Source organism: Haliotis cracherodii, unplaced genomic scaffold, assembly GCF_022045235.1.
Source record: "Haliotis cracherodii isolate W230 unplaced genomic scaffold, xgHalCrac1.p SCAF_4, whole genome shotgun sequence".
In the NCBI taxonomy this organism is placed as follows: domain Eukaryota; kingdom Metazoa; phylum Mollusca; class Gastropoda; order Lepetellida; family Haliotidae; genus Haliotis; species Haliotis cracherodii.
In genome coordinates, this window is record NW_027266297.1 from 58,731,042 (window position 1) to 58,758,657 (window position 27,616).

General features: G+C 39.2%; 2 protein-coding genes across 2 annotated transcripts in view; one reads left to right on the forward strand and one right to left on the reverse strand.

Moving 5' to 3' along the window:
- Nucleotides 1-6,985: 6,985 nt before the first annotated feature.
- LOC139479065 (fucolectin-4-like) lies at nucleotides 6,986-15,690 on the reverse strand. The gene is made up of 4 exons (XM_071261818.1): nucleotides 15,624-15,690; nucleotides 10,558-10,776; nucleotides 7,678-7,890; nucleotides 6,986-7,224 (listed from the first exon to the last, which is right to left on the reverse strand). The coding sequence occupies exons 1-4, from the start codon at nucleotides 15,688-15,690 to the stop codon at nucleotides 6,986-6,988; spliced, it is 738 nt and encodes a 245-aa protein (XP_071117919.1).
- Nucleotides 15,691-23,656: 7,966 nt separating this feature from the next.
- LOC139479531 (uncharacterized) overlaps nucleotides 23,657-27,616 on the forward strand; it is a 39,805-nt gene continuing 35,845 nt past the window's right edge. The window contains exons 1-4 of the mRNA XM_071262376.1: nucleotides 23,657-23,720; nucleotides 24,498-24,716; nucleotides 25,443-25,655; nucleotides 26,300-26,533. Of these exons, the coding sequence (XP_071118477.1) occupies nucleotides 23,657-23,720; nucleotides 24,498-24,716; nucleotides 25,443-25,655; nucleotides 26,300-26,533 (730 nt within the window). The remainder of the gene's footprint in view (nucleotides 23,721-24,497; nucleotides 24,717-25,442; nucleotides 25,656-26,299; nucleotides 26,534-27,616) is intronic.

Below are 27,616 nucleotides of genomic sequence, written 5' to 3' on the forward strand. Positions count from 1 at the left end.
GCTAACCAAAATATCACTTTGTTCTGACAAAGTACATCCTCTTGACCAATGGAAGCGAGCCTATAAGAAAAACAGCACAGACCCGAACGCTCATTAATACACATTAACTAAGGGGGCCCGGGGACGTTAGAAAGTGAGGGTCTGTCTGGCACGCTCCTGGCACATTGTTGTAGTAGCACTCTATAAAGACTGGAGGCAGTACCACGGGAGGCAGGAGCTATCTAACTTGTGAACATTGCGAACCTGCACGTTCTTCCTCATGATCAGGCATTATGGAATGAACGAGTTTGATTTATCACCGATTTGAACAGTTTCAAGGCTAGTCAGTTTACCCGAATTTTACTGCTTTTGTAAGTTTGATAGTTTCTTTTTGAACGCTGTACTCAATCTATAAGACGTTGGCCTGTAAATATTCAAGTCAGTGGTTGACATAATCGTCATCGATCCACGCTATAGGGATAACAATCTCATGCAATCAACCAATTCAACGAAACTGGCCACCTGATCCATTAGGTCCAAGGTCACTTCTGTGATCTCGAATATATGAGTAGAGGTATGACGAACATGGTGACCTCCAATAATTCAGTGGAGCTATGACGTACATGTAATATGACATTGATAACACACGTGGTATTGGGAGTGGGACTTTTGTAAAACACAACTAAGCATTATTGGGCAATCTTTCAATTATGAACCATATTAATTCAAACTCTGCTGCATAGGGTTTCTGTAAACAAAGTGTACGTCATGGCAATTTTTCTTGTGCAGATGATGAAAGTGTTCGCTAGTCACGACAAAGACCCTGGCTGGATTCTCCACATGGAATACACATTGTGATATGGTGGCAATATGCGGGCGTGACTCACTTATCCAAAACCAACTTTGAAAAGCTTCTGTAATGATGATAATGACTATTTACAACTCACCATGTATTGGAGACCAAGTGATTATGTAAAATAAAATAGCTGAATGAAATTCTTATTGTTTACTATAAATAAATCAAATTACAAAGCATTTCTGACCCGAGTGTCGTGTTTAGGTGAACGATTGACTTGCATTTGCATGCGCTTCTGACAGGTTTCTATTTGTCCACTACATACATTCCGTTCCTACTGTAGCTCACTGATCATCATGGTGACGGGAGAAAACATCATGGGGATGCACGACCTCTTGTTCACACGCCCATTGTTGGAAGGACCGTTTAAAGCTGTTAATACAAATCTCATGGGACGCTGTTGAACAGCACAGTGGTAGGCGGACAGATCCTTCGAATGCAAGAAGTGACAGGGTATCGAAACATCATATACACATGCACAAAAGTTAAGCGCCACCCACCATATTTGTGAGCAGTTACTTTTGGCACTTAATGATGACTATTATAACGAGATGTACGATTGTTATAAGCCGTATATGTAAACCTCATGTGATGCAAAAGTTGTCCCAATGCAAGTTTATCTTGTGTTCCAAAAGAATATGAGCAGAAAGGAATTTTACCGAAAGACCAGAAATTGAAGGATTAGAAAACATTGAAAAAGTTTTTTTGTCATGTAACTCATGATATCAGCAGACCATATCAGGTGTCACATAGACACCCTAGGGAGTGCAGAGTCTATTGCAAGACAGAAACGTCAGAAACGTGTGTATGATCCATGGACATTGACCATAGCTGAGGCAAACGGATCCATTCTTCATGAAGTGCGGCTTCAAGTCCAGTGAGATTTTGAACTGGGGGATCACGATGTCTGATCTTCTGGCCAAGAATGTCCCAGAGATGCTCAATCGGATTAAGATCCAGACTACAGGCCGGCCAAGGAACAGTGGCAATAGCTTCTTGACACAAATAAGCCAAAACTGCCAGAGATCTGTGTGGTCTAGCACTGTCGTCCATGTAAACAGGTCTTGTCTGAAGAGGATGTTTGTCAAAATGAGGGACTACCACTGGACGAAGAACGGCATCCTGGTATTGTTGGCCATTCAGTTTTCCACGAATTGTAACCAGCGGAAGTTTGTGGCCGAAGGAAACACAACCCCATATCATGACAGACCCCCCGCCACATGCTAAGGTCTTCTGGATGTTCCTTGGTGCAATACGAGTGTTACGTTGCCTCCAAACACGTATTCGACCATCAACAGTTCGTAGCAGCATTCGACACTCGTCAGACCAATGGATCCTTCTCCAGTTGGCCAAGTTCCATCGACTACGGGCACGACACCATATGAGACGATTCTGCGTGTGCCTCTCAGTCAGTTGAGGACGTTTTACTGGTCTTCTGGCGTTATAACCAGCCGCTCTGAGGCTACGCCTTACGGTCATGGTCGAGAGTCTCTGATGGGTAATCCACTGCAGTCTTAAATCTGTTGAAGTGGCAAATGGATTTCGTCTGACTATCCTGAAAAGACGTCTATCCTCTCTGTTAGAGGTCTTTCTTGGCATACCAGACCTATGCCTGTCATTGGCATCATTGGTTTGACCATGTTTGAAAAATCAAACGAGTGATAACACTGTGATGACGACCCATATGTCTTGCAATGGCCCTGCATGATATGCCAGCATTTTTCATGCCTATCAATTGCAATCTTTCAGCGTTAACTTTCTCCTCACCATGGCTGATTTTCAACCTCTATGGGAAGGGGAATCTCACACAGGAGCAAAATGCAACCACGTGTCCGAAACTTGAATTTCATAATTTATAGGGCAGGGGAACTGCAGCAACACGTAAAGCACACTTTACTTGTGGTATCTGGACAAATTTATCGCATACTGTTTATCGCATGGATGCCTACAAAATGCAATGCCAAATGAAAACTGTACAAACAAGAAATATTTTAATAGCATGGTCTAATCGATTAGATTGTAACAAAGTGGATTCTTCGAAACAATGGCATGAAGAACAATAAAGATAACTTAGTAAAGGCAGCAGAATGTAATTGTATTGAACCTATTTAACTACACGAATTATTAATTTGGTTCTTGTGAGTGGGTCAAATCATTGTCTTTGACGTCGTGTGTATTTCGTAGCAATGGTTCCCGAGATCACGAGGAGCAACTTAGTAATTGTATTTGTGTGGATAACCCCTGATGCAAACATTTTAACTCATTAATTGTTCATACGTGATCACAAGTTTCCCTACCAGGTTGGCACATTATAATATACCAGTATATAATAGTGGGTGCGTGTTTGCGTGCGTATGTAACATTGTATTGTGTTGTGAATTACTCGTCGTATAATGTACTGATACATTCTCAAATGAGGAGCAAATATCGACAAAACGCTTTCCATATTCACACGAAATTTCTGCCAAAAGCAGAGTCGATTGCACGATTCAACTATATCACGAGCATGTGTTTATGAATCATATGTCTATTTTACGAAACAACCTTTGCAATTTATGCCAAAAGATTAAGGAAACATTAAGATATTTAAGTGTAACTAAAGGTAACAATATTTTCTGAAGATGGACAGAAACGTACTTGAAAGTAAGGTCACACACACTGGAAATTTCCAGTAAAAATACAGGATCTTCCACATGAGGATCAGAAGACTGATGACTCAATGAGAGGAAACTGTCCCCATCCATGGCTACATCGATCTCGAACCACATTATATATGTAGGTGCAGCAGTACTAAAGTGTGGAATTAGTTAAATGTATGTGAATGTGCATCTGGGGATTATAATACCCATTGGGGTTATACCACCCCAAAGAGGTTTCGTAATCTTGTACTACCTTGTTAAAAATTCATTGTGGCGAACACATTTTCCCATTAAAGGTATGCTTTAGATTTCATGGACATCTAAAAATACTGGACCATCTAAATCTGTGGTTATTACTTAAACACTGTTCCATGCTGTCAGTTGTCCTTTTTTGTTATTATTGTGTAAGTTACCTGTGTGATGGCACACAGTCAACAAAATCACTGTGACTGACTATCGATGCATAAAATTAACCTTGTAGTACAAGCATAGGTTCTCTTATGGCACAAATTAGTCACAAGTACAATCTTTGGCACGAAATCCACGGTTTTAACTATAATAACTAACATTTCATGCAACATGAACCAAATAACTACGAAGTCAACACTTTGTAGCACACGTCCGTCCGGTGGGAATTGACTTGGTTGATTGCATGTCAGTGTACTCTGACGGAGTGAATCTTTCCTTATATCAGTCACTGGATTGACTGGTCACAGGCCGTCTTCTTAAAGCAGGAGTAATGCTTAGTGCAGCTTTGAACAAATAGAGAACGTCATCGCTTGAGAATGTTCTGTCTTGATTATGTGCCGAAACATGATCCATTGGCTTTAAAAGGCAAAATAGGGATTAAACATATATGGATCGGTCACTGAAAATGACGACACGCGATTCCAACAGAGAGTCATAAGAGTAAAGCTCGTAAACGTGAATAGTTCTGTGCTTTGTGATAAAAGATTAAGAAATGACATTTCTGAAGTGATGCTATGATGGCAAACAGTTCCAGAATGGAGATTTGAAACAATGTAGAATTTAGGATGTAGTTATAGTAATAATATATAGTGATGATACCAAGCAGTTTTTTATTTGTCACACCACTGACGTGAAATGTGGGCAGGTTAACAATATCCCAGATGGCGTCTATTCTATGTCATTAAGACCAAAACGATTACAGTGACTTCAATATCACCGCTACACTGCTTCCCGAGATATTAGTGTAACTTGTTATGCTTTTGGCATGACAACAGATTATGGAGAACGTCATCAAGGAGTAATTGCTACAGTTGAACATATCCCCAATATCTTTAACTGTATGTAACTCATCAATACCATCAGGCAATTATTCTTACGATTTTGAAACTGTATTGATGTCCACCATTGATCAGGTCTTTAAAGGGTTCTAGTCAACCCCCGTGGTAAAGCTGGAATATTGATGACAGCAGGGCAAAACAAGCAGTACAAATAAGGCAATATAAGTAAATACGACAAACAGCTCATTGAGTAATAGATTTTTATTATGCCATTAAACAAATACCTGGAAAACAACATGACAATTAAGTTATCAGAAGATAATAAATACACAATAAAACAAAAAGTCCAGAAAATAACCTGTCTTGATTTTCTGCTGAAAAGATTCCATTGAGCGTAAAAGCGAAATATGTCTCAAAAACATAAATGTCACCAGGTTTTCCCGAAAATGGAAAGCATTTCCTGCCCTCCCGGTAGAACCCGCCACTCACTCACACAATTTGCACAGAAAGTAAGTGTATGTGTGTTGCCTGACGCAGCACTACTGCAAGATTCCTTGATGCGACGACAGTCTGTAAACAAAGCTTACAATCGAGTGATCAATAATTTCTATATGTCTGTATGTTTGTCCATTATTTAATGAACATATTGTTCTGAAACCGATTGCCTACATACCGTCATTGAACATAATAACTATCATAATTATATAGACAACTCTGATGTATATGCTTGAGTTCACATTCAGACGTGTGATGTCGAGCCAGATATGTCCCAAATCTGTGAAAAAGATTTATCACAGGCTTATCCTGCCCAGAACATACATATGAAATATTGACACAATTGACATCTATGAAACGTATCTACCAGAGACAGGCAAAACAACCCTTTAGTGTCAATCCTTCGAAAGCCTTTGCAATAGTCAGTGAATTATAGTTGTTTTAAACAATAATTTGAAAAAGACAAATATACACAAGCTGTTTGAATCGGTTTAGATAAATGTATTATTCAAGGCTGCAGGACACAAAGATATAAACATGATACATTACACCAACGTGACCAATGGTAGCAGGTATATTAGAGTAAGTAAATGTGTGAGGTGGTGGTTTAAACAAACCCACTTGTGTCACGGTGAGGTTGATGTGCGAGGAATGTTCGAGCAGCTCTTTGCCATTTAGCTCTTAGGTTGAACCGACGAGCAAGGTATGGTGCTTTATGTATAAACGTGTGAGGAGTTTATCACCTGGATTATTAAGTATTTCCGGGGTTTTTTTCACAAAAGCTTTGAGGTAAATGTTTACATTAATCGTTTTCTCAAGAAAACAAAGTTAACGCGTAGCCATACTTTGAAACACTTATTTTTTAATCTCATTTATATATAGATTTACATATAAAGGTGTATTGATGATCAGATAATATTCACGTGAACAAGCTTCTGGTATATAAATGATATTCAGTGACGGCCACATATTCAGAGATAAACATACAAATCGACTGGAACCGAAAAATGTGCTTTGTGATAAGAGATCTTGAATTGAGTCCGGCGTCATCATTTCCGAAACGAAGCTGTGGTGGCAAACGGGTCCAGTTTTGAGATTTGATAACGTATAGAATTTTGGATACAGGTGTAGGAATAGGCCGTGAAACGAACAACCCATCGCAGCAATATTTATCAGTACTTGAATCCACGACCGTGATAGGTTTAGTAATTTTATTTTGCCATTACACGAACACCGTAATACAAAAATGTGTAGATACGAGCTGTGAAAGTTCCCGCTTATTTTTCTGAAACATCCTAAGGCCTCAGCAAAGTCACAAAGTCTACATTCATCTTTCAAATCAGTGAAAGTGTTTAGATATGTTTACAAGGTACACATAAGAACACAAGCATATATTTCGTCAATATAGAGAAATTATACAGATCTGTATATTTAAAACGATGGGCTGAAATATTGCCAATGTGACGTAAAACATAAACGCACTCACTCACTCACTGTATATTGAATACTATGTTTCCCCATGACTTATTCAACATCTGTTCATAAACATATGGCTTGCATAACGTCATTGAGCATATTAACACAATCATAGAAATAACATCTATATGTTTGAGATTTCACATTTAGGCTTGTGATGTTGGATTAAGTAAGTCCCAAACCTGACAAAATTCCGTAGTCACAGGCCTATCCTGACTAGATAAAAACATATTAAATATATACACAGTTGGCATATATGAAACATATTCAGCAGAGACAGGATAAACAGCCCTTTAACAAAATGTGCCGAAGTCCCAGCCAGCTGCCGAGGAAGAAGCGGAAGTTTCCTGTCCACTTCCTGTCTGACATTCTCCAGTCAGTCTGTTGAAGTTGAAGAACAGACAGTTGTGGAGTCTGTAACAGTTGATGCTGCACTCCACGAGACTTGAGGCATTACCACGTAACATGGTGATAGAGGAGTCATCCAGTTTGTGGCCTTCTTTCACCTGTACCTTATTCCTCAAGCATCCACCTGTAATTATCAATTCGTATACAAACTTGTGTATCTAATGACTCATTGTGCCATTCAGCAAACTTCCGGCTCAGTCATGGAAATATGTTCACCAGGACATTCTGAACCAGTTTCTGAAGAACACTGACCGATGACACTCATGCAGCCAGAAGCGTCCCATCCGGTCCCAATCTTAGCATTATTCTATTGCGACTTATGTTACTTGTTAGTTAACGTTGATGTGATACAAGTAGTATAAACAGCTACACCCCAGGTAATAGTATCATTAATAGTTACCTAAATTTCACTGTGGTCAAACCGTTTTTAAGAATAACATTTATTCTGATATTACATTTTTTCATTGTCACGATCCTGACAGTGAAATAAAATACTTTTCGATTTTGTGAAAGAAACATTTCGTCCTGTCTCAAGGGAAGTTTAAATATCCCAGAGTGCCATTAATATATGCCTCACCTATTTTCTGTCCAAACACCTGCATCTCACACATCATCATGTTAGCAGAGGAGGAAACTTTTACATATCTGGCAATGACCTCCTGTTCACAAGGCACAGTCTTGGATTGACCTGTGAAATTGCCGAGTTGGTTGACGCAGACTTTCGGGGATGATAGAGGACAGAGTGTAGGATGCAGATCAAAGCCGACGATTTTAAAAAGATCTGTGCGACCTAAAACACCATATCAATCATACAGCAATACTACGGAGTGTATCTAGAGCACATAGTTTCACCTGAATTCCTCCCGATTGTAGGTCGTTATCTGAATACTGACCTGTGACCAAAAGTAATTGTATGTCCGATGCAATTCCCTATTTTGAGTGCTACCATATGTTCCCATGCTATTATAGGTGAAAATAGCCTTACCGTTGCGTGTGTTTGTTAGGGGTGACCTAGTATCATGGTATCAGCATTATTTGATAGCAATTCATAAACACATGCTTGTTTGTTTGTTGTTTAACGCCGCAGTCAGCAATAGTCCAGCTATATATGACGGTGGTCTGTACAATAAAAGAGTCTGGACCAGACAATCCAGTGATTGACATCATGAGCATCGATTCACGCAATTGGGGTACGATGACATGCATCAACCAAGTCAGAGAGCCTGACCACCCGATCCCGTTAGTCGCCTTTTACTACAAGCATAGTCGCCTTTTACGCCAAGTATGGGTTGATGTAGACCTATTCTACCCCGGAATCTTCACGGGTCCATAAACACATACAGACAGACAGATATATTTGTATAAAGGCCAATTGACCAATTTTACATTGTGAATACATTAATGGCACATAATGCGGGGGGATATAGCTATGGGCAACAGTTAAACAGTTAAACAGTTGAATATTTCTTCATCAAATTCGGCATTTATATCACTTAAATGGTGTGGTTGTGCCTTTTGCTATTTTGGAATTTTTCCAATTTTGTTTTCCAATTTTCTTGAAAGCATGCTGGACATAGGCTAACTTTGTGACTGATTTTTGTTTCCGGAGCAGAAATCCGAAACTGTTAAAAATTTCTTCATCAACCTTTGCATTTATATTACACAAGCGGTGAAGTTGTGCCTTTTGCTATTTAGGAATTTTAGAATTTTTTATGTTTCCATGGCAACAAGTTGGACTTAGCTTCTATAAGGGTGGTGTTCATTTCCGGAGCGTAACTCGAAAACCGTTAAATACTTTCTTACAAAACTTTGCATATCTACCAGGCACATACTGAACTGGTGCCTTTTGCTATTTAGTAATTTTTATTTATTTTATTTTTTACGTTTCCATGGCAACAAGTTGGACTTAGGTTCTGTAGGGTAGAGTTCGTTTCCGGAGCATAACTCAAAACCTATTCAAAACTTCCTTACAAAACTTTGCATGTCTATCAGACTCTTGCTGAACTGGTGCCTTTTGCTATTTAGGAATTTAAGAAATTTTTATTTTGTACGTTTACATGGCAACAAGTTGGACTTGGGTTCTATAAGGGTGGTGTACTGAACTGGTGCCTTTTGCTATTTAGGAATTTTATATTTTCATATTTTTTTCGTTTCCATGGCATAAAGTTGGAATTAAGTTCTAATATAGGTTGGATTCACTGATTGAGTATAACAAATAAACTGTTAAATATTTCCTTGCCAAACATTGCATGTCTATACATAAGGTATATATTGAACTGGTGCCATTTGATATTAAGGAGTTTTAGAAATGTTTATTTTAGAATTTCAATTGCAGCTATTTTGACATGGGCCAAGAGAAATGTTGGGTAAGTTACCTGGGTTGGGACCACAACGTGTTTAAATGGGCGGGGGACCATAACGTGTTAAAATGGGCGGGGGATATAGATGACTTCATTGACTATAAGCTTGTTTAGTTAATGTGTACCCGAGAAGATTCCGGGGTAGAATAGGTCTTCAGCAACCCATGCTTGCCGTAAAAGGTGACTATGCTTGCCGTAAAAGGCGACTAACGGGATCGGGTGGTCAGGCTCACTGACTTGGTTGATACATGTCATCGGTCCCAATTGCGTAGATCGATGCTCATCATATCAATCACTGGATTGTCTGGTCCAGATTCGATTATTTACAGACCGCCGTCATATAGCTGAAATATTGCTGCGTTAAACAACAAACAAACCAAAGTTATTGTGTCTTGTAATTTGTCCTTTGTTTGCATTAAAAAAAAACACAGAGAGAAACACACTTGTTTTACTTTCCATTTCATATGGATGCGACCATGGTGGATCTTTTGTGGGTAAACAATGTATGTTTCTTCAAGAACATTCAACTCTTGACTCATTACATACAGAATTGAACATTTTACTTGTGGTTACTTTACAGACAAGCTGCCGGGGGGATATGTCATCTTTCTGACGACTCTTGTTTGAGAACGCTTACATTAAAATTTTGGAAAGTTAATCATTGTATCATTGTTGGATAACTGACAGGGTCTTTCTAAACAAAAATAATGAAGATTAACTGTCTTTGAGATAAACATTTCCCGCCGACTTGCATAAGGAGGACAGTTATATACTACATGAATATCATCCTCAATTACAAGACAGTGTTTACATAAGACGGCATCATCCTCAATATTGGCAACACCCTACGAAAAAGTTCAATACCAAGAGTATTTTGTCCATTTCTAATTCACACGATCACGGAATAGTCGGAATCGTAAATGGACTTCTTCTTTCAGACGAGATTTCTTAAAATTATGGAAATGTTTTATTGCTTATATTAACTTTTATATGCACAAAATATTATTTATCTTTGCCACCCATTCAACCTTTCTGGAGATAAGTTGTACTAATTCAAGGAAGCTAGACTGTAATGTATGCCAATCTTCCCAACTTACCCAGGACGTCTGTTCTCTTGAAAACAGTGATCCTCGAAATATTGTACACATGAAGAAGATCCACCATCCACCAATCGTTGCCAGCACGTGTGTGCATACAACGGTCAGTATGGAAGTTTCCTCCTGTTACACCATCAACAGCATAGGACGAGACAGCATTGTGATGCGTGCTGGACTGAATGGTTGGTTTGCCTTGAGCTATATTTGTCTCAACGGGCACTGTAAAACATAGAATATATTTCGAAATAAAACGTACATGACAATGAAAAGTTTCAATATGGCTTCCGATAGTGCTAACGTATGTGACTAACCGTATTGTTTTACAAATATATTGTCATTCGCTGGGATATCAATAAATGAATACGTTTTTGGATAAGTATCACCTTTTTCTTCAATCCCAAATTCTAAAAAGCCCTGTGCCATTTGGAATGGTGATTTGGATAGATCATCCGTCATATATTAAGCACAATCAATATTCATCAGCTGGAACAGCTTCGATTTAAATACTATTTCAGTTTTAAAGGCATGGCCAAGACCCATGATACTAGTGATAGGTGTCTCCATATCTAACTGTTTCAAAATCTATTTAGGACACATACATTAAAGATGAAAGGACGAATCACCGTGGCAAAACCTTTAATTGCAGTCATCTCTTGACCTGACGTTTCCATTGTCCCTATTGAATAAATTCTTTATATTATATATTTGCTTAGTTAACCACAATGTCAGTTTAATACCGTTGTATTTCTAGGATTAAAAAACTAAATCTTTGTGATCCGTCCTTCCCAATTTCGTTTTCAAGCAGTGATATGCATGCCACACTGTTACACGTAACCTTAAACTGCAACTCAGCCACTCGCTTGATAGCTTCACAGGTGTTAGCTGATCGTAACTAAATATAAAGCACAAATACAATCCACAAGACCTGTTGCCTGTGTTGCAGTTCTTAAATATTTTTCTTTCCTGACAAGCCGCAGACTCTCTGCACTTGTACTGAGCGTTCGTTATTCAATATTAACATATCGTTTTAGTTTTAAAAAAAGTCTAGTTTAAAGTTTAGTTTAAATCGTGTCACTGGGTTTTCTGGTGAATCACTTGATTGTCTGGTTTGTTTACAAGCCGACGTTGGATGGCAGTGCGAGTACTGCCGTGTGACGCCAAGCAAAAAAACTAAACGTTATTTGTATGAAGATTCTGAGAGTGGCGGGTACTCACCGATACAGCAGGTCATGCTTACCCTTTTCGCGACCACCTGGTGTCAATGATTTTCAGTGTTTCATTCCTTTAATTCTTACCCCTTCTTTTACTTTATACGCCCAATGTCATCCCGTTTTGGTGGATAATCGAAACTGGTTAGTGTCTGGCATTGAGGTTTTATATTTACTTCAGCTGGGAATAAGATTACCAGGATGACCAGGATACCAGGATGGACAGACAACACATGATGAGGAAAGCAATGAGACAGGAAGCGAATCAAACAGGATTAAAATCCATTGGTGGTTGATTATTGCTGAATGAGTTAAAATAAGGCAGTTGTTGTTCATAAATTGTGTCCACTTTGTCATCCCCTCCAAACAATACTGATATAAGAAGCCAAACTATCCAAGTTTGCCTTTAGATTCGGTTGGTTGGTTTGTTGTTTAACGCAGCACTCAGCAACATTCCAGCTATATGACAGCGGTCTGAAGATAATCGAGTCTGGACCAGACAATCCAGTGATTGATATCATGAGCATCGGGATCGATGACATGCATCAACGAAGTCAGCGAGCCTGACCACCCGATCCTGTTGGTCGTCTTTTGCGACAAGCATAATCACCTTTTACGTAAACCTGAATGCAATTAAATCCAAACTTGTCAGAGTATAACGGAAACCTTCGATCCCTAACATCATTCAAAGACTTAACATGTCAGTCGTGATCATGTTTGACTAATGATGGGAACAATTGCTGATAATATGGAGAATGTGAATGTTGCAAAATCTCCGCCATATATCGACGGTAACAACAATGTTATATTCTTTTCATATTATATTCTTAAACAAGGTGGGCAGACTACGTAACTATTGTGGGTGTAGTATGTGATCATGTTCGTCTTCATTAAAAGGATATGATTCAAGTGTTACATTGGTGTAAGGTTTGATTACAACATTGCTTCTTATCCATAAAAAGTTCACGTGAGCATGTTTTTTTCTGAATGTCTATCAAATATGAATTGTCACTGCAAGAGAATAACCAGTCAAGATTATCTGCCGAAACAGATTATATTGGACGTCAAATCCAAAATACTGATGAAATTATATGAAAGGATCACTGACAATCAGTGATGACAAAAGATGTTAGCGACAAGTTGTAAGCATGCCTGTTCTACGGGTAGCACCTGCCATTGACACAAGTACAAGAGGACAAAGATTGAAACTGGTAATTTTTATTTTATTTTTGAAAAATCCCAAACTATGAAAAGGCACCAGTTCATTACCAGTGCATGTCAAGTTTGGTGAAGAAGTATTGTACACTTCAAGGCATACCGCCATTTCCAGCCTAAGTCAAAGATGTTGGCGTCAAAACGCGAAATATATCTGTTGGGAAAATCCAAAGCTATCAAAAAGACACAGTTTACCACTACATCTATCTGATTGCGAGGTCTGGTGAAGATATATTGTGCGGTTTCAAACTCTGCTCCAGAACTATTGCCATTTCCAGCCAAAGTCAAAGTTGCAGCAATTGAAACTGGAAATCATATTTTGTACCAAAAAGCGCCATTTCCCGCCTGTCAAAGCTGTTGCCTTCGGAAGCGCTGAAGGGCCATGAATAGGAGCAAAAAGTATTTACATATCGTGCCCCCGAGATACGTGTGCGCACGATGTAGTATCATGTTCAAACGCAATACCATACCGTGCGCACAAAATGAACTGACATCATTGGGACAAATGCATTATATCATGTGTACAAAGTATTTTACCGTGCACAAAGTGTGCAAGCACGATAACAATGCCTCGACCTCAATTGTATTCTGCTCATGCTACACATAAAGTTACGTTACATGTAGTCCTTGTAAGTGGCTGGCAAAGTCTACTTTAAAGTTTGTCGCCCAGTGCGTCGCCGTACATTGTTGTCTACAAACTCAACAAAAGCTCCATATAGAGGTCAATAACATGCAAACGAGTAGAGGATATTTTGTGCTAATGTAAAACCATGAAAATACTCCAATGTCTGTCAATGAAAGTAGGTGATTTATGTGGCAAGAACATTTCCGAAAAAAATGAAGCTCCCAAATGCAACCTTATAACAGTCATGAAGCACGTACAGCACGTGAAAGGGTTGGTATGCCAGATTTGCCTCGGTTGTGACGCATATTGTTTTATTAAAAACAAACGCTCAAAGACGCTTCATTAATCTCATTTAATCCTTGGCTCGCATATTTGGTTGAAGTCTGTCATTGTATCCCTATTGCCTGGTGTGCGAGCTCAGCCAATGTTAGCGCTTACAGATGGACACTAAGCCTCGATTCCACACAACATATAAATATATTCCATGCTAAAAGTAAGCCCCATAGAGACGTCACAATCCCTGTCACAGGAAGCCACAAATTCTGGGCTGTATCCTACCTCTTTTCATTACAATTCCTATACAAACATGTTATGCATTCATATATTTCACATGTCCACATATGTCAATGTATGAACATAATACCAACATAAAACCCATCCATACACTGTATAGATTGAAAACATGTTTGTTGAAGTCACGTGACATCAAAATGTTCTCTTATAGGGTAAAAGTCATTCACAAAAGTACGGGTTTCATATGTCTCATGAAGAGGAGGGACTAATTACCACGTTTCCTGCAATCATTGATAATTCAGCTTCCTAAATCCATCTGAAAATAGGTGGAGCTACAACTGTAAACATGTTTTATTTGGATAAATGACATCCCAAGATTCCCCCTCGAAGTGACCAAGAAGTCCCACACAGAATGTCCAGGAAAATAAATAATTCTGGCACCTTACTGATAGCATCACATTCCACTAACAGATATGTTACTTTAGGTGAGTTCAACACCATTTGTTTCAATTTGTCTTGACTGATATGTCATTGAGGGTCTAATGTGTGGGGGTCTAAATAGATGATTTACAGGTTTAGGGGTGTGACATTTGGTTCCTTCCGTCTTAAGCTGTATGGAAACAGTTTGGCAATGTTATCACACTGAACATACATCTCAAATCTCAAATATTTATTGGTTTGTTAGTTATGATTAGGAATAGTAACCCTTCACAGCATCGGAAGTAGTCAAGATTTTTAGTCACGTGGCCTCTATCAGTAAACTATTGGCTCAAAATGTAGCAGAATGTCATTGGTACTTTTGTGGATTATTCCATTTGGATTCTACCTTATGCTCAATCAGGGATAAATTGTGTGTTCCAACTGCTATTGTCTTGACACCTACTTGTAATACCATACTCACTGTTTATCGTCATCATGACTTCCAAATGACACAACTGGAAATCTGTCAAGGTATAACTGGAGTTCTGTTAAAATCGGCGTTAAATCCAACTCACTCACTCTTTTCATTGCGCTAGCCCATGCAGACCCTGTCAGGTAGCTACGATTGGAAAATTTACCAAAGATGGTCCTGATCATGAAATTAATAAACCATATCACTCAGAAGAAAAAAACCCACATTACTATTCAGTAAATACATTTCGTCACATGGAACAATCATAAAACAAATATAGGTGTAGTTTGTCGTCTATTAGCAAGCTCTCTTTGATGCATGTAGGTCGCACTTGAGAAAGAGGCTTATTCTTTACGGGAAAATCTATCAATAACAAAATTGAGGCTAAACTCGCACACTGGTAGGTCGATGCGAATGATGTTGTTCACTGGATTTTCTGGTCCAGCCTTGATTACTTAAGACCGCTGTAATATAGCTGGAATATTGCGGAGTGCGGCGTTAAGCAACAAACCATCCATCAGCATAGAGGTTACGTTGAAGCTTTATAAAACCTCTAATTTCTGAGTAACGTTACATATTCAACTTAAGAGCTAAAACGTAGCCTATTGCGTACCTGTTACCTCCAAGGAGGAAAGGTGGAAACACACGATGGTATACAGCAGGTTTGTCAAGGATGTCATGTCTGCGTCGATTCTGCGTTGTCACTAATCTGGGAGCACCTCATTAGGACCGATACCTTATATATGTTTCAGCAGATGTATTTGTTTCTGATCGCTATATGGCTGAAATAATGCCGATGCGACATTACATTTTAATTCACACACTCTCTGTTTCTGTAGAAAAAATATAGAATAAATAGGAGGTTCGCTACGTGAGGAAAGCAGTTACGTTCACAGAAGTAAACAGATCCATACTATTCGAATGGATGCATTTTATCATCAATCAATAGTAGGACCGATCCTTCCTTCGGACCAAATGAACCCTAAAATAATTAGCAGAGGAATAAGTTTCGCATCTGAAATTTCTCCCTGAGTGAGCAACATTAATTTTGGAAGCAATACGTTTTTTGTATTTCTGAATTGTTATGTTACACTCATTTTTCAGTATGTGTGTGGTGCATTTGAGATATGAGTGTTTTGAATACGATTATTTGCAAACAATGAACTGTTTGAGGGTATTTGGTATTTTGGTGACGAAATAAATAGCTTCCGTAGATATTCACATTATGTGATTAAATACTCCCTTGAAGAGCCGTGATGGAAGATATTCATGCCAGGAGATGCGGCCAATGTGGATAGTGGATGTCGATGGCTTGGCTGACTGTGCGTCATCGTAGGATGCTATCATGCGATTCCCTGAGCCTGACTATCTGAATCATTATGTCTCCCCTTATGATCAACACAGCTGTGGACCAATGCTAACCGAAATATCACTTTGTAATGACACATTAACTTAGGGGGCCCGGGGACGTCAGAAAGTGAGGGTCTGTCTGGCACACTCCTGGCACATTGTTGTAGTTCAAAAATTAATTCAAACTCTGATGCATAGGGATTCTGTGAACAAAGTGTACGTCATGGCCATTATTCTAGGGCAGATGATGAAAGCATTCGCTAGGCACGACAAAGACCCTGGCTTGATTCTCCACATGGAACACACATTGTGATGTGGCGGCAATATGCGGGCGTGACTCACGAAACCAAAACCAACTTTGAAAAGCTTCTGTAATGATGATAATGACTATTTACAACTCGCCATGTATTGGAGACCAAGTGATTATGTAAAAATAACATAGCTGAATGAAATTCTTATTGTTTACTTTAAATAAATCAAATTACAAAGCATTTCTGACCGGGTTTCGTGTTTAGGTGAACGATTGACTTGCATTTGCATGCGCTTCTGACAGGTTTCTTTTAGTCCACTACATACATTCCGTTCCTACTGCCTGACCAACGTCTGTAGCTCAGTGATCATCATGGTGACAGGGGAGAAAACATCATGGGGATGCACGACCTCTTCAGAATGTAATTGTATTGAACCTATTTAACTACACGAATTATTAATTTGGTTCTTGTGAGTGGGTACAATTATTGTCTTTGACGTCGTGTGTATTTGGTAGCGATGGTTCCCAAGGATCAGGAGAGCAACTTCGTAATTGTATTTGTGTCGATAACCCTTGATGCAAAGATTTAGGTCATTAATTGTTCAGAGGTGATCACAGGTTTCTCCTTCAGTTGGCACATTATAATATACCACGAGAATGAGTGGGTGCGTGTTTGCAGGCGTATGTGACAATGAATTGTGTATCGAATTACTCGTCGTATATTGTACTGATACATTCTCAAATGTGGAGAAAATATCGACAAAACCCTTTCCATATTCACACGAAATCTCTGCCAAAGCAACTACATCACGAGCATGTGTTTATGAATCATATGTCTATTTTACGAAACAACCGTTACAATTTATGCAAGAAGCATGTAAAGATTACGGAAACATTAAGATATTTAAGTGTAACTAAAGGTAGCAATATTTTCTAATGACGGACACAAACGTACTTGAAAGTAAGGTCACACACACTGGACATTTTACAAGCAGCATATACTCAAAATTTCCAGTAAAAATACAGGACCTTCTACATGAGGATCAGAAGACTGATGCCACAATGAGATGAGACTGTCCCCATCCATGGCTACATCGATCTCGAAATACATTGTATATATATAGGAACAGCTGAACTAAAGTGTGGAATTAGTTAAATGTATGTGAATGTGAATCTAGGCGCTATAATACCCATTTGGGTTATACCACCCCAAAGTGGTTTCGGAATCTTGTACCACCATGTTAAAAATTCATTGTGGCGAACACATTTTCCCATTAAGAGTATGCTGTAGATATCATGGCCATCCAAAAAAACTGGACCATCTAAATAAGAGGTTATTACTTAAACACTGTTCCATGCTGTCGGTTAACGGTGTCCTTTTTTTGTTATCATCGTATAACTTACCTGTGTGATAGCACACAGTCAACAAAACACCGTGACTGATCATCGGTGCATAAAAATAACCTCATATGTAACAGGTTTGATGCCATCAGGTGCCCCCTGCCGCAAGGACCCCCCCCTTCCCTTCCAACCACTGATTCCCCTGAAGCAAACGAATCCAATAGATAAGATGAACAAATGTTTTCACATTCCTGTTTTAATACAGTATGTCTGCGCATGCGTTTTACATAATCAAACGCTTATATCAACAATTTCTACAAACAGTTGGACAGGACTTCCATCTGACATCATCAAGGACTGGTATGCTGGAATCATGTTAACTTATGTGGTACTTTGGACTTTAACTCATAATACTTCTGAACAATATAAACAATACTTCTCATGAGCACATGATACAGTACTTAATACATCATAGTGTTGTTACTAGTACCTATCAGAACTGGCAAGACCATCTAAATAATAATTCACAACTGGAATGGACAACTAATTTCCTGGAAATATCAACCAAGATGGTCAGGCTTGCTGACTTGGTTGATGCATGTCATTTCCATAAAACTGCACCAATAAATGGCTATCCTTGACTGAACTCCATGTCTGACAACTAACAATAATCACTGATGAGTTATCCCCCTTTACATGATAAAATGCATACAAATTCTCAAAATGTTTTATCAAACTTGATATCAAATAACACTATCATACACAAGATACAGAACCCTGTGCTTGTTTGAACACAAACTGAAAGAACATCTTCAACTGACAGCTGATTGTTTAGAGACAACACAGAATTATCTCCCCTTAATTGGAATGCAACTGTTATTCCTGTGCAAAGATAATTATTTCTTAACCTCACAATTATTCTCTAACGATGCTGTAGCCCTTATACATGTACATGTATTTACAAAGAGACTACTGCACAAACATATTTGTCAACATTGGATAAATAAATACTTTCATGTGCGTAAAGGTGGGAAAACTTTCTTATTCACTTCATAATGCAAAACGCATAACTCTACAAGAATATCCTGATCAAACTAATTGTACCATAGTTAGGCATAAATTGTAGGAATTATACACTTAGTAGTTGCTATTGATCAAGTCTTAACCTTCAGTTAACTTACATTGAAAGGGACCCGTGAAGATTCCGGGGTAGAATAGGTCTTCAGCAACCCATGCTTGCCGTAAAAGGTGACTATGTGTGTCATAACAGGCGACTAACGGGATCGGGTGGTCAGGCTCGCTTACTTGGTTGATGCATGTCATCGATCCCAATTGCGTGGATCGATGCTCATGATATTAATCACTGGATTGTCTGGTCCACACTCGATAATTTACAGACCGCTGTCATATAGCTGGAATATTGCTGAGTGCGGCGTTAAACAACAAACCAACCAACCAACCAACTACATTGATCGGGACGTCGAGTTTGTTTACTTCCGCTGTGGCCGACAGCCAAGGGACGTAATTCCCTACATAGACTCACTCCGCGTTCCGCTAAAACACTTACATAGCCCGCTAAATTACCATTCTGACACAATTCATTTGTACTAAGGAATCAACGACACTGTATTCAATGCGAAAACTATCAAAGAACTATTTCTTCTCCATCTCATGTCTAAACTAGCATGCTATAACAACATTTTCGGAAACATCGATCTACAACTGACAACTATGGCGGCAACGAACAGACGTTTTGCCGATGACGGGCTTGCTGGCTTCTAAAACTTAAATTCCAGACTTACTGTGTGTTGATACATACATAAAAACATACAACATGATCTATATGATTTGTGGGACAAGGGGAATGTGTATCTATGTATTGATTCCTCACCTGAAGCAAACGAATCCAATAGATAAGATGAACAAATGTTTTCGCATTCCTGTTTTAATACAGTATGTCTGCGCATGCGTTAAATGCATATGGCAGGTAGGTACTGGTTACCCAAAATAAATTATGCCATCATAGGCTTCTGATGAAGAACCATTTCCTTACAACCTGATAATAATCTGACGTCATGTTTATAACACAAATCTGTTCTAAGAAAGAGGCATAAATCAAGTTTAGGGGTTTTCAATCTAAATTCTTGTAATAACTGATAATCTACCATGATGATTATACTACTATCATAAGACAGCTTAGTCATGCTTTTACACATAGTTCAAGCATAGGTTATATTTGTAATCGTATCTAAAGGCATAAATTAGTCACAAGTACAATCTTTGGCACAAAATCCACGATTTTAACTATAATAACTTACATTTCATGCAACATGAACCAAATAACTACGAAGTCAACGCTTTGTCCCTGTTGGGACCCCGGATAGCATACGTCCGTCCGGTGGGAATTGACTTGGTTGATTGCATGTCAGAGTACTCCGACAGGGTGACTCTTTCCTTATATCAGTCACTGGATTGACTGGTCACAGGCCGTCTTCATAAATCAGGAATAATGCTTAGCGCAGCTTTGAACAAATATAGAACGTCAACGTTAGAGAATATTCCGTCTCGATTATCTGCCGAAACATGATCCATTGGCTTTAAAAGGCAAATAGCGGTAAAGATACATGGACAGGTCACTGAAAATGACGACACACGATTCCCACAGAGAGTCATAAGAGTAAAGCTCGTAAACGTGAATAATTCTGTGCTTCGTGATAAGAGATTAAGAAATAACGTTATTTCCGAAACGATACTATGATGGCAAACAGGTCCAGAATGGAGATTTGATACAACGTAGAATTTAGGGATGAAGTTATAGTTTATATATAGTGATGATATCAAGCAGTTTTTCATTTGGCACACCACTGATGTGAAATGTGGGAGGGTTAACAGTATCCTGATGGCATCTATTCTATAAGTCATTAAGACCAAAACGATTACAGTGACTTCAATGACACCGCTTCACTGCTTCCCGAGATATTAGTGTAACTTGTCATGCTCTTGGCATGACAACTGATTATGGAGAACGTCACCAAGGAGTACTTGCTACATTTGAACATATTCCCAATATCTTTAACTGTATGTATCTCATCAATACCATCAGGCAATTATTCTCAGGATTTTGAAGCTGTATTGATGCCCACCATTGATCAGAGTCATTAGAAGCTCGTAAACGTGAGAATTCTGTGCTTAGTAATGAGAGATCTTGAAATGGAGTCATTTCCAAAACGATGCCATGGTGGCAAACAGGTCCAGAATGAAAATTTGATACAATGTAGAATTTACGATGACGTTATAGCAGTAAATTAATAAAGTTCATATAAAGTAGTTTTTTCACTGATCTGAAATGTTGGCAGGTAAACAATCAGAAGGAGGTTTCATCTCCTGGATGGATATAAATGGTCTATAAATCATAACGACCATACCGATAACAATGACTTCAATATCGCCGCTACACTGCTTCCCAAGATATTTGTGTAACTTGCCATGCTCCAGGTATGACAACTGATTATGGATTATGTCATTAAGTTTATGTAACTCATCACTACCAACTCTATTGATGTCCACCATTGATCAGGGGTTTACAGTGTTCCAGTCAGCCGCTGCGGTAAAGGTGAAATATTGATGACAGCAGGGCAAAACAAGCGGAACAAATAAGGCAATATCTAGCAACTGTATAATGACGACCATTTAATAATTAAGTCTGGATTTTCTGCCGAAACAGATTCCATCGGGTGTAAAAGGGAAATATGTTTAAAATGATATGAAAACATCACTGCAAATCGATAAAAACACCAGGTTTTCGCGAAGATGGTACGCATGTTGTGCGCATGCCCCCCTGGTAGAACCCACAACTCACTCATACAATTTGCACAAGAAAGTAAGTGTTTGTGTGTTGCCTGACGCAGCACAGCAGTATTCAATCGAGTAATCAATAATGCCTTTATGTATATTTCTCCATATGTTATTGAACATATTGTTAAAAAACAGTGGCCTACATGAATTCGTTGAACATGACAATCACAATTATTTAGATGACTCTGATTTAGGTGTTCGAGATTTCACATTCAGATATGTGATGTCGAGTTTGATATGTTCCAAATCTGAGAGAGTTCCGTAATAACAAGCCTCTCCTGCCCAGAACATACATATTTAAAATAGACACAGTTTTCATCTATGAAACGAATCCAGCAGAGACAGGACAAAAAAACTTTTAACAAGCAGAAGTTCCAGGCAGCTGCGGAGGAAGAAGCGGCATCACCACGATATGGAAATGCTGTTAATGATCTAGCATTTGAGTGAACATGATTTCATTGCCAATGAAGTCCAAGACAGAAATAACTAATGATGCAATAACTTTTGTGCTATGGATATCAATGCACAACCGAGCATTTAAATATTTACACTCTTCTGCACGGATCCCCCGATTAACTATCAATACTATGTTACATTTAATGCAAGAGAAACCAAATAGCTGCGAGTCAACGCCGTGTCCCTCTTGGGACCCCGGATAGCATATGGACATAAGGACACAGTTATTTGGTTTCTCTTGCATGAAATGAAATATTGTATAGATAATTAATCAGGGAATCCGTGTTGAAGAGTGTCAGATGTAAAGCTACAACTTAAACATATTCAAATTTCAGTAAATGTTTACATGATGTGAAGTTATAGTGAAAACGTACGTTCCAGTAATTATGTTTTTACATACACATGCATGTGCTTTTCTCTTCCTAGTTCCACAAGCTCTTGGAATTCCTGGTTGCAATGTTACCCATTTGGAAGAATAAGCAAATAATCATAACTACACAAACTGAGCATAGCTGTTATCTTTACCCATGTTTAAAAAGGTACTAATGACCCAATGGTGAAAGGTGCCGATACTGGATGTGCTAGGAGCCACTGAACATGGGTTCGAATTCAAAATATGCCAAGACGATGATCGGTTGCATATCAGTTCCAAGCTTTGGATCACGGGTTCCATGCATATAGTCGTATTAACTTACGTCATCCATCATGCAGTGTTAAAGACGTGGCTATTGCTTGTCGGCGAGATTGTCACCGGTAGATATATGATTATGAGTGGCCAATATCTACAAGACTAGTAAAAGGTGTCATGGTAAACATCTGATTGAATGTTCAATGAGAAGAAAATTCTATTCCGCAATTCGATCCAACATTCCCCACCCCCAAGACACACATAGACAAACACGATCACAGACGCACGCAAGCACGCACGCACACTCACAAACACACACAAGCACACAAACAAACATCTAGACACAGTATTGGCGTGAACATACAAAGTATTATGTCATTGTAACTTGCTGTTATGCGTTATGTGACCAGGAAGATCTCAGTGAGTCGAGAAATGGCATCTTAAATCCACGAACACTGTTCCCAGTCTCATAATATATTTTTTTTTCGCATCAGTTTCATGGATTAGTTTCACTATCACATTGTCCAGATTTTAATGAATGTACACTGTATAGTTTATTGATTATCATCCAATACGATTTTGGCATTTCATCCTTGATTAAGTGACTACCGCCATTAAGATGGTAAATAACATCGTGATCACTCATCCAGTTACTCGGTTGTGCGTTGATAGCCATATTGCATCATTAGTTATTTCTGTCTTGGTCTTCAATGGCAATGTAATGACGGACACCCAAGTGCTAGATCAGTATCAGCGTGGCTGTGGTATGGCGTCTCTGACATGTATGCTGTATAGCATCGCATGTTTCCTTCCTGGAGCATATCAAACAGGTAAGTTAAGTCATGTTTCATGTTTCCATATCCCAGATTCCCCCGGCTCTTTTTCATGGTCAAATCAGCAGTGATTGGTTATTTCACAAATATATGAGATGACCGAGATCTGCAAAAAGGTAGGGTTTTCTCCAACATGAAGTTGACATATTGTGATATAAACTCCAAAACTACACCTGAAATGAATTTTTGAAACAAATACTGGAGATGTATATTGAGTATATTATTAGTTTAAAACTATTGTTATAATCTTTAGCATCTTTGGTTCATGTTTGATGTTCCTAAAAACATTGCATGTTTATATACAACATGAAATATGTCTTGTGTTACTTGTGTGGCTTTGTCAGTTCGAAACAGACAAGTGACTTGAAGTTTTTCACCGCATTTCATAACAATCCGTTCCACCCATGGTGTGTCAGCTGAAGAGAGCATGATAGATCACAGTTTTACAAAGGTGATACACATGGGTTAACGAACGGACGTAACGCTGTGACAAGTACACGATGACAACGAGGGCACAAAGTGACAGTTTAGTTACCCATTCTTGCACAAAACTACTTTAACTCCTACTCAAACACACTAACTACTACTAAGACGACGACGATGACGACTACGATGACGACGACTGAAATACAACCTTCGAACCTCTTTTTCACAATGATAAACATGTGAATAGAAATAAATACTCAGCTTAGAAAGTACTTCGACTTAATCTTTCTCTAAAACATTTTTGCTGTAATGATATAAGGATTGGTCGAACTTTCTACTTTATTTCAGCACCTATTGAGACAAATGTAGCTTTGGGTAAACCTACTATTCAGTCTAGCACGTACCCAGGCGGCAACTCATCCTATGCCGTGGACGGAAGAACAGGGGGGAACTTCTATACTGACCGCTGTATGCATACACGTGATAGCAACACTTGGTGGTTGGTGGATCTGCTTCATATCTACAATATTTCAACAGTCACTGTATTCAGGAGAACAGACCTTCCGGGTGAGACTTCATTTGGAACCTACATTTAACAGGAATGTAGGATCGGTGATACAACCATTCAAAGCCCTGTCTTCTCATCTAGAAGAACTAGGTTAGTTTCCATGAAAGGGTATACAGGTTGGAATAGGGCAAAACGCTGCGCAAAAATAAAGTCACTTTCGTTTTGAAATGAGCAGAAAGTTTGTTGTTCAACGCAGCATTCAGCAAGTCTCCAACCATATGATAGCGGTCTGTAAATAATTGAATGTGGACAGGCATTCCAGCGATGGATGTCATGGGCATTGATCTACGCAATTTTGATACGATGACATGCATCAACCAAGGCAGCGAGACTGACCACCCAATCTCGTTAGTTGCATCTTGCTATTAACAGGAATAATGGGTTGCTGAAGACCTATTCTAACTCGAATCTTCACGGGTAGAAAACAATAACTACATCAGGCACTAATTGATGCTCCTGTAACCCAAGCTAATCGTAATTAAGAAGCAACACAATTGCTAGGCCCCGGCAGTATTGGATGTTGCCCATAATATTAACCAAATGTTTGTCTGGTCTAGACCGTCATGTAGCAAGAATGTTGTCGAATGCGGCATTAACACAGCAAACGTTCGCTGACATGAATTAGAGTGACCTTGACAATATCAGCAAATTGCATATTGTGCACATTGATCTTAGATGTGAGAGAGTCATTGCGGCACATGCAGGATGGTCATATTATGTTCCAGGTCGTGCAGAGCAAGTTAAGACCGAGGGCTTTGTTCAACATCCTACACTTTGTCCTGCATCCTCCCCGAAAGTTTGCTTCAACCAGCTCGGCAGTTTCACAGGTCCATCCAAGACTGTGGCGTGCGAACAAGAGGTCATGGCCAGATATGTGAGAGTTTCATCCACTACCTACACGGCCATGTGTGAGATACAAGTGTTTGGACAGGGCGTAGGTGAGGCATATATTTATGGATGGTGCTCTCTGATGTTTCAACTTTCCTAACAGTTCTGTAGACCGAACCCAATGTTTTGTTTCTATTAGAAAGTTGCAGTTTAGAATGTTCTTACAATGATCCCTGGTCGAGACAATGAAAAACGTCATCATCAGATTGAATGGTAGTATGGGATTCGACCACTATAAAGCATTTCGCTAGCTTTTAACTGTGGATGTCTGTTAACTCTACATGAATCGTTTGAACAGAAAAGGAGCGTAAGTCCAGAACACCTCATGCTAAGATATGGAACGATGTCACCGTTCCCGATCAGTATACTTGTGACGGATGTGCAAGGACCTGGTTTACTTATGCTTAAAACTGAGCTGAAATGTTGGTGACTGACGTTTAATAACACTGTATCACCAGCTGGGTCATTAGAGTGAGTGAGTGAGTGAGTGAGTGAGTATGGTTTTAAGCCGCATTTAGCAATATTCCAGCAATATCATGTCGGGGGCCACCAGAAATGGGCTTTACACATTGTACCCATGTCGGGAATCGAACCTGGGTCTTCAGCGTGACGAGCGAACGCTTTAACCACTAGGCTACCCGACCGCCCCTGGGTCATTAGACATACATGTTTGTATACGAATTGATAATTACAGGTGGATGCTTGAGGAATAAGGTGCAAGTGAAAGAAGGCCACAAACTGGATAACTCCTCTATCACCATGCAACGTGGTGATGCTTCAAGTCGTGTGGAGTGCAGCATCAACTGTTACAGACTCAACAACTGTCTGTTCTTCAACTACAACAGAGTGACTGGAGAATGTCAGACAGGAAGTGGCCAGGAAACTTCCGATTCTTCCTCGGCCACTGACTGGGACTTCTGCACAATTTGTTAGAGGGTTGTTTGTCCTGTCTCTGGTGGATACGTTTCATAGATGTAAACTGTGTCCTTATTTAAAATGTATGTTCTGGGCAGGAGAGGCCTGTGACTACGGAACTTTCACAGATTTGAGACATATCTACCGTGACATCACATGTGAAATCCGAAACACATAAATCAGAGCTATCTTTGTTTTTTGTTTGTTTATTTGTTGTTTAACGCCGCACTCAGCAATATTCCAGCTGTATGACAGCGGTTTTTAAATAATCGAGTCTGCACCAGACAATCCAGTGAATGACATCATGAGCATCGATCATCGCAATTGGGATCGATGACATGCATCAACCAAGTCAACGAGCCTGACCACCCGATCCCGTTAGTCGCCTCTTAAGACAAGCATAGTCGCCTTTAATGCCAAGCATGGATTGATGAAGACTTATTCTACGACGGATCATCACGGGTCCAGAGCGTATAATCAATAACCAAAAGAGAAACATACAGAGATGCAAAAAATAATTTGTCACTCGATTGTCTGGTCTGTTTTACAGGCCCCCGTCGCATTAAGGAATGTTGCTTTGCTGCATCAGGCAACACTAAAACACATAATTTTTGTGCAAATTGTGTGAGTGAGTGGCGGGTTCTACCGGTAGGGCAGGATATCGGACATGCATACCCTCTTCGCCAAAACCTGGTGTCCTTTCTGATTTTCAGTTATCTATTCATGTCATTTTATACATACATTGTTTCACTTTTACGCCCAATGAAATCTGTTTCGATGGAGTTTATGATTTATTGTGTATTTGGTATCTCTGATTTTTTACCTGTCGAGTACCATGTATTTACTTACTGATCACTGCCGCTGCGATGGTATTCATTGAGAACAAGTTACGTCAGCTAAGGTGATATAACTTTGCTTTCAGTATTGTAAAGGTCATGTTGTGAGAGCATGTGTCTTTGACCCCTTTGGTCAGATTTACCTGATAACGAATATTTGTTGAAAGGTGAAGATCCTCCATTTTGTATCCCTTGTGATGAGAGAATCACGGTCAAGCATGCTTGACTGCATTGATTTTTCCATCACAAGGGATAAATAT